At 42.4% G+C, this 12,485-nt stretch overlaps 1 protein-coding gene across 7 annotated transcripts in view; it reads left to right on the forward strand.

The window, feature by feature from the left end:
- Positions 1–442: 442 nt before the first annotated feature.
- The window catches only part of LOC115110474 (1-phosphatidylinositol 3-phosphate 5-kinase-like), a 35,195-nt gene continuing 23,152 nt past the window's right edge, over positions 443–12,485 (forward strand). For 2 of the 7 annotated variants that reach the window (XM_065018762.1, XM_065018766.1), the window contains exons 1-6: positions 444–554; positions 4,009–4,193; positions 5,680–5,841; positions 6,916–7,025; positions 10,610–10,781; positions 11,385–11,595. In XM_065018762.1, the coding sequence (XP_064874834.1) occupies positions 499–554; positions 4,009–4,193; positions 5,680–5,841; positions 6,916–7,025; positions 10,610–10,781; positions 11,385–11,595 (896 nt within the window). In that variant the 5' untranslated portion in view covers positions 444–498. Of the gene's footprint in view, positions 555–1,486; positions 1,633–3,069; positions 3,115–3,986; positions 4,194–5,679; positions 5,842–6,283; positions 6,311–6,915; positions 7,026–10,609; positions 10,782–11,384; positions 11,596–12,485 lie in introns of those variants that run through there. The other 5 variants (XM_065018757.1, XM_065018763.1, XM_065018772.1 and 2 more) reach the window with 5 other exon arrangements.

A 12,485-nucleotide genomic window follows, 5' to 3' on the forward strand; every position in this document is an offset into this window, starting at 1 on the left:
AGAATCCCTCTCTAACCCACCAGCTGGTTGTGCTTGAGTCTGCAAATACAGTGTGTGCATTGCGCAGTTTCGGGCATTCCCCTTTTATTCACTATAAAACACATCATACTGTTACTTGTGTACAATGATAGACTGTATCATTCATAAAATAATCATGCTTTCCACTGTGTTTAAAATTAGTCAAAAAAGGTTTGGTCTTTGTTTATGCAGCCCGTCTATACTCATCTGTTGTGTTTGGTAATGGGCCCATGGACTGTATACTATAAAGAACAAGTACAAACCACTCAACAGTCAATAGTTGAAAGCACGGAATCATTAACCCATATGACTCATTTCCTTTGAGGCAGTCAAGGATGACTATGAACTGAGTTCACATGACAGTCACATAGCAAAAGGTTGCGATGTATCATGGTTGTATTATAGAAGGGCTGACTGGAAGAGTTATTGTTTAGAATTCATTCACTCTTTGAAGTCAATTGAGAGACAGCTGTCATAGATATGGACTCTGTGCGCTCCTGGCTCCGGGCCTTCAACAACAGAATAGCCAGGCCCAGGTTGGTTATATTTGCCTTAACTCAAGCAATGCTCTGAATAAACTAATTTATTTCACAATTAAAGGGAGCTAACAATGTTCCACCAGTAACAGACTCAGCTATACTAAAGTTTCCGCACTAATGTCAATGTTTTCTGAAAGTGCTTGAAATAATCTTCATGTGAATTGATGAAGTCGTTAGAATTGAGAAAGTGAAACTAGTGTTTTATAGATGGTTGTGGATGCACTAGAGTCCATTGTGAATGTTTGTCAACTAAGAGAAAGTGGATTTTTTTGTGGCGTTCATTACAACTGTGATAAACTGCACTGCTCAAATAGCATGGAAGTCAAAGAAATTGGATATTATTGGGGCTGCTGCAGTAAAGTATCTGGAGTTTCAGGAATTCACAGCCAGTGGTGGAAAAGTACCCGATTGTCATACTTGAGTAAAAGTAAAGATACCTTAATAGAAAATAACTCAAGTAAAAGGGAAAGTCACCCAGTAAAATACTACTTGAGTAAAAGTATCAAAAGTACATGTCATTGCAAAAATATACTTAAGTATAAGTCATTTCAAATTGCTTATATTAATTAAACCAGACGGCACAATTTTCTTGTTTTGTATTTATTTACGGATAGTCAGGGACACACTCCAACACTCAGATATAATTTACAATCGAATCATTTGTGTTTAGTGATTCCGCCAGATCAGAGGCAGTATGGATGGCCAGGGATGATTTGCCGCTCTCCCAGGCTCCTGAGCCTGTGTAGGGATCAGACATGGATTATTGATTTTAACCATAGAGGCAAGGAGCATGTTGATTGATAACGTGGTAGTCAGTATAATTTGAGTATTTTTATCCACATAATTTTTGTATTTTGGGATCTGTTATTTTCATTCCGCCGTAAAACCCAACAAAGAAGAAGAAGTGGGCGCAGCCTTGTCTCGTGATCACAACAGTTCAATCGACCCTCGACTCGTCCTGTCTGGCTCGGGGGTCACTTGTGCTTTTGGAGAGATAGGGTACCTACTCCACTTCGCAGGAATTTACCTCATTAACTGTATTCTTACAGGGATGTACAAGGAGTCCAACACACAGGTAATTTGTGTTATTTTTTGGGAAATTCAGTTCTGAGCGTTCACTCCTCCTTCAGTTATCTAACTTCGGTGGGCCTACTATCTTGCTAGCTAGCTCACTGATTCGCCAGGCACATGTCATCAGAAAGCTGGCTAGTGAGATGTACAGTACCCCATCCATAGACGCTAACATTATTGGGCAAGCTTTAGATTCTGTTCGGCTACTACTGTAGCTATCCGAGTAATTAAGTTAATAGATTTTGATCTGCATGGTACTTCTTTGCAGTGGTTATTGTTGGTTATATGTATGTTTGTCTTCTTGCATGGCGATGATAACAAACGTTAGTTAGTTAGTTACCACAGGTGTTAACGTTACTTTTAACAATAGTCAGTTAGGTAGCAGTATTAGCAATACGCTAACAGTATGGCTATGTAGCTAGTTTATACACATTATCATAGTTGCCTCCTAAACTGAAGCAGTGTGAGGTTGAACGCGGCATGTGTATAACTACAACCAGGTATCAAGTCGGACATGTCAGAGTTTCCTAGTTCTGACTAGCATGTGAACGCGGCATTAGCTTTCTCAGCTGTCATTATAGGTCTTACCGTTAGTGGTCACATGACATGGTGGAAAACATACGAGTGAGGTTGTCATTTTCCTCCGGTCCATCCCTCCACAAGTGGTAACGTTGCTACTTATTTTACTGCTGTTGAGAGCAACCGTTTATCTTTGTTTGATGACGAAAACAGCAAAAGTCAGATACTACTATTATTGCAAGTACAAATTCCGTTGTTTTTATCAAACAGTATTTTTTTTTGTCTAATTTGCATGTTCTGAATTTATGCAGTGATACGTTCCTCAGCTCAGTGGTAGTTGATGCTTGTTGTTGACTTAACTTGAATAGGACAAATGATCAACTAAGTAGGCTAGTCTAAATCACGTGTTCTTGCCTTTGAACACCATTACTTGAAGAGAGAAATATACATTGGACGACTAGTTTTGACTTTGACAGTATACAGAAATAACCATGTTGTACTGTATTTACACTCAACCAGATATAAACTGGTGTTGGTTTGCATTCGTGGATCGTGGTAGGGTCGCCTGCAGTTGTAGTCTTGTCCATCAATGCTACTGTTTGCAAGGACCGTAAGGACTACTCTCAAATAGCCTTGTTCAGTTCAATGTTCTCTACTTTTTATAGTACTCTAAATACCCAAATTCATGTTGTTACGTTGAAAACAATACAACATACACATTGTTGACACCATTCAAAACAATGAGGATTTGGATCTTTAAAGCCAGTTATCTCCTAATCACCTTTTTGCAGATAGAACCTTAGAACCAAGCTCTAGAAGTGTCAAAAGCTCAGCAAAAATAGAAGAAATTCTATTCTATCCCACTTTATTCCCTTTCTGCTTATAGGCTAATGCCTCTGCCTTCCTTCCTGTTTGCTCTGTTACAAAGTAGGGGGAGAGTGAGAAGAATCATGTGCCTCCTGTGAGGGTAAGCCTGAGAAACATGCGGTTCACAACACAACTACTCTGGGCCGTTTTGCACTCAATCAGTTCCTTAGTATTATGTTCTACCTAGTAAGCTATAGGTGTAATTCCATCAAACCAGCATTGCTGTATATTTGCAGTCGCTTCTTTTCCATGGTCAAATAAAATCACAATGTTTTTGAGTACTGTAGTTTATAAACCAAGTTTATGCATAATATGCTGTTGCTGTGACAGATTCAATTGAAGTCGAGCATAAGTGGTGAAGTTGTTTCACTGCACTAGAAGATGGAACATCATTTCATGGGGAATAGTAAGAACAGTAGTTCTGTTTATGAGGTTGGTTCACAAGAAAAGGACTTGATGATAAGTGTCATAAAAGGAGAACCCGAGGAACTGAACGCTGAATAGCTAAGGTCAGCTTCAAACGAACAACTCACAGCCCAGTTAAACTACTGAGTACAAGACTTATTTAGAACAAACCACAGCCCAGTTAAACTACTGAGTACAAGACTTATTTAGAACAAACCACAGCCCAGTTAAACTACTGAGTACAAGACTTATTTAGAACAAACCACAGGTAAAACTTTGATCAAAAGTAATGGTTTGAATATCAATGAAATTGTAGCCTTGTTGTGATGTGTGTTTTGTCATATAGCCCCCGTGCCCGCAGGAGGCCTTTTGCCTTTTTGTAGGCCGTCATTGTAAATAAGAACGTGTTCTTAACTGACTTGCCTAGTTAAATAAAGGTTTAAATTAAAAATACAAAGTCAAGTAGGCAATGGCACTGTTTAGGCCTAGTTGTTTAGGCCTAGTTGTTATCACACGATCAAGCAGAGGATCACCATGACGTGACCACAATGTTCTGGTCTCACCAAGAGATCATTTGTCTTTCCAACAGGAGCAGTGACATGGAGGCTGAGGACAAATCCTCCTCCTCTACGCTGGATTGCAGTGTGAAGCCTCCCATCTCCCCTGGCAGCCCATCTCACCTGACACACTTCAAACCCCTGACTCCAGAGCAGGACGAGCCTCCGCTCCGATCAGCCTACAGCTCCTTCGTCAACCTGTTCCGCTTCAATAAAGGTCATTTACCAAGGTCACACACACACAGATTGTTTTGAGATGGTTGACTTGACAGTCTTTTTAAATGTTCATCTTCTAGTAAGCCGATACATTACGATGAAGAGACAAGACAAAGTGACTGAGTCAGAGTCCAGCAAATTCTCTATTAGCCACGAGGAAGTTTATTAATAACTTAATGTTGTTTTGTCACACTGCTCTTCTTGTTATTTCTCATTCTGTGGAGTAGCCTATAGCAGCCTATAATTTGCAGTACTGTACAGTCAAGGCTCATGTACTGTCCCCTAGAATGCAGGGAAATTTACTTCTGTAGCCTTGACTACCAGCCTGGTTTACAGTCAGAATTACTTTGAGGAAGCAGAATGGAACGGAATGCAGCCCAGATCAGAACCCATGTCTTGTGAGGTAATGTGATAGAATGTTGTCTAGGTGCCAGGAGGGGGCCTTTCAACCACATGGGCCATCATGTGTCTCCCTCTCTTCAGGCCCTGCCCTCACTGGCAGGCCCCTCACCAAGGCAACAGAGCTCTGCTCACATACCAGAGCTTGGAGCATTTAAATATTCTGTCCTGCTTTATTTGAAGTGCAATTTATGAAGGCTTCATAAAACATTCATATAGGCTTCATAAGCACTACATAGATGCTTCACAAATCATCTATAATCTTATATCATGCTCTATAAAGATTCATAATGTGGCATAACTGTGTGACATAACCATCCATTTATTTGTTCACATTTGTTCATATGGCATGAAATACAGTTATAGATGATTTGTGACCCATGTATGCAGTGGTATTGATGCACTTCAAATAAAGCAGGACCAAATATTCTATGCACAGTATTCATATTCTTTAAATTTCTCTGTTATTATAAGATAATTGGCGATTCAATTCTGATTGGATTAGAAGAGAGAGCATGTTCTTGACAGCAACAGCAATGTATACAGTCACCGTGTTTCGCTGCTCTTATTAGACACAACATACTCCCGAGTGGCGCAGTGGTCTAAGGCACTGCATCTCAGTGCTAGAGACGTCATTACAGACACCCTGGTTCGAATCCAGGCTGTATCACAACCGGCCATGATTGGGAGTCCCATCGTGTGGTGCACAACTGGCCCAGCGTTGTCCAGGTTTGGCCGGTTAGGCAGTCATTGTAAATAAGAATTTGTTCTTAACTGACTTGCCTAGTTAAATAAAGGTTAAATGTCAGTTTTATATATATTTTTTAAAACACTAAAATATTCCTTTTATTTAAAGTGACCTTTGTATTGCTAAAATAGGAGTACCGACTTAACACAACAAAGGTTGTTTTTGGATAAGAATGTACTACAGACGTATAAAGCATTGTCATGTTTGTAGTATGGCATTTTATAAAGACTCCAAATGTCATACTAAAGTACACCGCTTTGTCATCATGGGTAGGTGTGATGATGTTTCAATGAACTTTATTGACCTTAAATGACCCGTTGTGATTGGTCTGTGTGTACAGAGGAGGGGCGTCCGCCCTCGGTGACAGAGAAACCGGATGTGGCTTTGACGTCAACCACTGGGGAGCGTGGGAGCTGGACCAGCCCAGCACACTCCATCCACGGCTCTGGGACCCATAGGACACAACACCCCAACCTGCTCCGTAGAACATCCACCGCCTCAGGTAACACACACACACATTCTTGCTCATACTAGGGCCACAGGAGGGACACATACACTGTATGTCCAGTGCTGCAGTTGTTTCACAGTTGTAAGCCAACCTATCCTCTTCCAACAGTGGTTCTTTAAAACGTTTACATTTTGAGTGATTGCATGATCTCTGACCTGACAATGATGGTGAAAGTATCAGTTTCATCCTTAACAAATTGACGTGACTAGTCGTAATTACACCTAAGAGGTGACCCCCTAGTCAAGTTTAGAGGAGAGGATGGACTGTGTGTTTGGACTACTTCTTATTTTACCCCACAGTTGTTTTGTATAGCTGTGAAGGATAGACATTCTTGACATTGACATTAGTTTTACATAGAGAGGCGCTAAGAATAATGTACGATGTGAGTAGCCTGACATCCATTCAAAACGCTGATGTATGTCTTTTCTTTTTGCAGTGGACTGGCCATTATGGCCGGGTCAGGGTGAGGGCCTTCTATACTGTGTGTTTGATAAGATCTCCAAAATGGTTTTGCGCCTGATTTTAACAACCTGCTTTCAGAGTGGCTGGCTAACCCAAGCACCTGAGTGGTTTTGTGTGTTTGGTTGATTGAACTATATTTTGGCATGTGTCGATGAAGTGCCTTCTCGTGTTGGTTTGTTGCCAACACTGATATTTGGAAAGTTGTGTGTTTTTGCATAATGATATAAGAACTAACATGCTCCCTTTTATGTGTCTTACTTAATTGCGGTATCTGTTTTTAATTGTATTCATATGAACCATAATTGTTCACTAGAGCCTAGTTTATGGAAATTATATACCGGTAAGCTTCTGTTGTGCCGTTGTGCAGTCCTTTTTAAACTAACCTGCCATTATCAAAAGTAAATCCTTGTAGACATTTTATTGTACATTTCCAAGCCCATATTGGACTATAGCCTACAATTTCTTTAGAGAGGTATAGAAGGTGCTCTCTGTCTCCCTCCTTTACCTTTCTGCATTTTATTTGCATGAAAAGGGAGCATTTGCCTGGTTAGGTGAAGTGTGTTTTATGAAGTGTATGCTGAATGTTTGCACCATGTGTGCTCCTAGAGGGCCGTAGGAAACCAGAAACCCCCCTGAGCACTCACGACCCCCGTACGGCTGTTCAGCTCCGCACTGCTCTGAAAAGACTCAAGGAGATCATGGAGGGAAAGAGCCAGGTATCTATCATGCCATTACCCCATCACCTCATTAAGCCATCACCCCATTAACTCATTAAGCCATTACCCCATTAACTCATTAACTCATTAAGCCATTACCCCATTAACTCATTACCCCATCACCCCATTAACTCATTAAGCCATCACCCCATTAACTCATTAAGCCATTACCCCATTAACTCATTAAGCCATTGCCCCATTAACTCATTAAGCCATCACCCCATTAACTCAATTTCCCCATCACCCCATTAACTCATTAAGCCATCACCCCATTAACTCATTACGCCATCACCCCATTAACTCATTACCCCATCACCTCATTAAGCCATCACCCCATTAACTCATTACGCCATCACCCCATTAACTCATTAAGCCATCACCCCATTAACTCATTAAGCCATCACCCCATTAACTCATTAAGCCATTACCCCATTAACTCATTAAGCCATCACCCCATTAACTCATTAAGCCATCACCCCATTAACTCATTAAGCCATCACCCCATTAACTCATTAAGCCATCAACCCATTAACTCATTAAGCCATCACCCCATTAACTCATTAAGCCATCACCCCATTAACTCATTAAGCCATCACCCCATTAACTCATTAAGCCATCACCCCATTAACTCATTAAGCCATCACCCCATTAACTCATTAAGCCATCACCCCATTAACTCATTAAGCCATCACCCCATTAACTCATTAAGCCATTAACTCATTAAGCCATCACCCCATTAACTCATTACCCCATCACCCCATTAACTAATTACCCCATCACCCCATTAACTCATTACCCCATCACCCCATTAACTCATTACCCCATCACCCCATTAACTCATTAAGCCATCACCCCATTAACTCATTACCCCATCACCCCATTACCTCATTAAGCCATCACCCCAATTAACTCATTAAGCCATCACCCCAATTAACTCATTAAGCCATCACCCCATTAACTAATTAAGCCATCACCCCATTAACTCATTACGCCATTACTCCATCTTGCCAAGTAGCCCATCACGCCAAGTAGCCCATTGGCCCATCATGCCAAGTAGCCCATCGGCCCATCACGCCAAGTAGCCCATCACACCAAGTAGCCCATTGGCCCATCACACCATGTAGCCCATCACGCAAGTAGCCCATCACACAATTACACAGTTGCTGTTGGTTATTGTACCTCACGTCACACTGCTGTTGGTTATTGTACCTCACGTCACACTGTTGTTGGTTATTGTACCTCACGTCACACTGCTGTTGGTTATTGTACCTCACGTCACACTGTTGTTGGTTATTGTACCTCACGTCACACTGTTGTTGGTTATTGTACCTCACGTCACACTGTTGTTGGTTATTGTACCTCACGTCATACTGTTGTTGGTTATTGTACCTCACACTGTTGTTGTTTATTGTACCTCACACTGTTGTTGTTTATTGTACCTCACACTGTTGTTGTTTATTGTACCTCACACTGTTGTTGTTTATTGTACCTCACGTCACACTGTTGTTGGTTATTGTACCTCACGTCACACTGTTGTTGGTTATTGTACCTCACGTCACACTGTTGTTGGTTATTGTACCTCACGTCACACTGTTGTTGGTTATTGTACCTCACACTGTTGTTGGTTATTGTACCTCACGTCACACTGCTGTTGGTTATTGTACCTCACACTGTTGTTGGTTATTGTACCTCACGTCACACTGCTGTTGGTTATTGTACCTCACACTGTTGTTGGTTATTGTACCTCACGTCACACTGTTGTTGGTTATTGTACCTCACGTCACACTGTTGTTGTTTATTGTACCTCACGTCACACTGCTGTTGGTTATTGTACCTCACACTGTTGTTGGTTATTGTACCTCACGTGTTGTTGGTTATTGTACCTCACTGTTGTTGGTTATTGTACCTCACACTGTTGTTGGTTATTGTACCTCACGTCACACTGTTGTTGGTTATTGTACCTCACACTGCTGTTGGTTATTGTACCTCTCGTCACACTGTTGTTGGTTATTGTACCTCACGTCACACTGTTGTTGGTTATTGTACCTCACGTCACACTGCTGTTGGTTATTGTACCTCACGTCACACTGTTGGTTATTGTACCTCACGTCACACTGTTGGTTATTGTACCTCACACTGTTGTTGTTTATTGTACCTCACACTGTTGTTGTTTATTGTACCTCACACTGCTGTTGGTTATTGTACCTCACGTCACACTGCTGTTGGTTATTGTACCTCACGTCACACTGTTGGTTATTGTACCTCACGTCACACTGTTGGTTATTGTACCTCGCGTCACACTGCTGTTGGTTATTGTACCTCACACTGTTGTTGGTTATTGTACCTCACGTCACACTGCTGTTGGTTATTGTACCTCACACTGTTGTTGGTTATTGTACCTCACGTCACACTGTTGTTGGTTATTGTACCTCACGTCACACTGTTGGTTATTGTACCTCGCGTCACACTGTTGGTTATTGTACCTCACACTGTTGTTGGTTATTGTACCTCACGTCACACTGTTGTTGTTTATTGTACCTCACGTCACACTGTTGTTGTTTATTGTACCTCACGTCACACTGTTGGTTATTGTACCTCACGTCACACTGCTGTTGGTTATTGTACCTCACGTCACACTGTTGTTGGTTATTGTACCTCACGTCACACTGTTGTTGGTTATTGTACCTCACGTCACACTGTTGTTGGTTATTGTACCTCACGTCACACTGTTGTTGGTTATTGTACCTCACACTGTTGTTGTTTATTGTACCTCACACTGTTGTTGGTTATTGTACCTCACGTCACACTGCTGTTTTACTCACCATTGCTCTACTGCAGCTTGTTTTTATTTAGAGTAAAATGACCTGGCTAACAATCACAGTCACACACAGGCAACTGTTCCAAATATAGGACAGCATGTTAAGACCCCTCTTATTCTTCAAAAGGAGGTGGTTATTGTTTCATCTGACCGTTTGATTTCAGTGAAACCGTTTCCGTATACTTTAATAAGACGTCTTCAGAAAATCAAATCAAACTTTGTCACATGCGCCGGATACACCAGGTGTAGACCTTACAGTGAAATGCTTACTTACAAGCCCTTAACCAACAATGCAGTTTTAAGAAAATTCCACAAAAAAAAGTATGAAATAAGAATAACAAATGATGAAATAGCAGCAGTAAATAACAATAGCAGGGGCTATATACAGGGGCTATATACAGGGGCTATATACAGGGGCTATATACAGGGGGTACCGGTACAGAGTCAATGTGCGGGGGCACCGGTGTAGAGGTAATTGTGTACATGTAGGTAGGGTTATTAAAGTGGCTATGCATAGATAATAACAGAGAGTAGCAGCATAGGAGGCGGGGGTGCAAATAGTCTGGGTAGCCATTTGACTAGCTGTTTAGGAGTCTTATGGCTTGGGGGTAGAAGCTGTTTAGAAGCCTCTTGGACCTAGACTTGGCGCTCCGGTACCGTTTGCCGTCTAGGGTGGCTGGAGTCTAACAACACCGTTGTTAATAGAATAGATACATAAAGAAGTCCAGGCTCATGACGCATTACAAACCTCTGGGATTGGTTGCAGGACAGTGACCTGAAGCAGTACTGGATGCCAGACAGTCAGTGTAAAGAGTGCTACGACTGCAACGAGAAGTTCACCACCTTCCGCCGCCGACACCACTGTCGGCTCTGCGGACAGATCTTCTGCAGCCGCTGCTGCAACCAGGAAATCCCTGGCAAGTTTATGGGATACACGGGTGAGTGCTTTGGGGAGGGGGAGGCTCACAGGAGTGGGTGGGGGGGCTGCCCCGAAAGTTGTTCCCAAAGCAGGGTCACAGTGTGTTAAAGACCACAGGCCCTACTGGTTTAAACTCCAGTTTGAATTCAATGCTTTGTTAGATGTGTTGCAGGAAACACTAGGAGGTCTACCTCTGGGGATATGTATACACAGAGGCCAATGGGCACTCAGCATGGTGTGTGTGTATTTTCTGCCGTGGTTGTGTGTGTTAGCAAAGTTGTATTTTGGGTAAGTTGACTGGTTGACCAGTAGTGTTTGAGCACACCTTGTTTGAAATATCCCTGAACATTGCTGTGATGTGAGAATCTGAGACCAATGAAACATCTGTTTGACCTTTGATGATGCTGTGATGTGACCTAACCATGCCATGCAGTGACCACACCACAGTAACCACAATACTGCTTCCATCCTAGCTCATAGCAGGACCTGCTCTTCCTCTCACTGACTCCTCCCCTCTCTCGGTCTCTTTCCCTTCCTCCATTGCACCTACCTATCTCTCTCCTCGCCTCTCTCTCTCCTATCCTCTTCTCTTCATCCCTCCCTCCATTGTTACTGTGTGTAGGAGACCTGCGGGCCTGCACCTACTGCCGTAAGATCGCTCTGAGCTACTCCCAGTCTGCAGATTCTGGCTCCATTGGAGAGGACCTGTCTGCTCTGTCTGACTCCTCCGTCAGCTCCCTCTGCATCCTGGAACCCAGCGAGCCTCGCACCCCGGTCGGAGGACGCAAGTCCAGCCGTAACATCTTCCTAGAGGAGGACCTGGCCTGGCAGAGGTGAACTAAGAGGAGACAGAGAGCAGAGGAACCTCTGTGAGGAACCATGCATGCCCCACAGAATTAAATAGATCAATATACAATAACATGTTATTATATCTCTACGGCATGCACACCTCCCTCGCATGGACCCCTAGTCAATCGTCCCGTTCCGTTCCCCTCATACAAAAGATGCATGCTCTCCTCCTTCGCATCAACTTCCAGTCATCTATTTGTTCCCCTGCCTCACCTTTTTTCTCAGTGTTTTCTTTCTCTCTGTGTATGTCCTCCATGTTCCTCTCTGTGTATGTCCTCCATGTTCCTCTCTGTGTATGTCCTCCATGTTTCTCTCTGTGTATAGCCTCCATGATTCTCTCTGTGTATTCCTACTCTCATCTTTGTCTTTTCCTTCAAATGCAGAGTTGAAGAGACAGAGGAGAGAGACACACTAGGCGCTCTTCACCCCCCATGTCCTCTCCCTCCCTGCCCACTCCCCTCCGCCTGTCCTTTTCTTCCCCTGTATACTGGGTGGGTTCTTTCTCCCAGTATGGTCCACTTTCATTGGATGTCTTTTATTGAAAACCATCTCAGCAATTTTTCAGATCCATTTTATAATCATAAATTGTCAATGCAAAAAACAAGCAAATTATGAAAAGAAATTGGGGTTGTGTTTTTCAAAGACAGACCTTGTTTGATTTTGTCAGACTATTGCTATTGTGTAATTGATTACCACTAGCAACATTCCATCCCATTAAACAATGTAACTCGCTTTGAGCTAATAACATTCCATCCCATTAAACCACGTGCCTCGCTTTGAGCTAATAACATTCCATCCCATTAAACCACGTGCCTCGCTTTGAGCTAATAACATTCCATCCCATTAAACCACGTGCCTCGCTTTGAGCTAATAA

This window comes from Oncorhynchus nerka, linkage group LG1, assembly GCF_034236695.1.
Source record: "Oncorhynchus nerka isolate Pitt River linkage group LG1, Oner_Uvic_2.0, whole genome shotgun sequence".
Classification (NCBI taxonomy): domain Eukaryota; kingdom Metazoa; phylum Chordata; class Actinopteri; order Salmoniformes; family Salmonidae; genus Oncorhynchus; species Oncorhynchus nerka.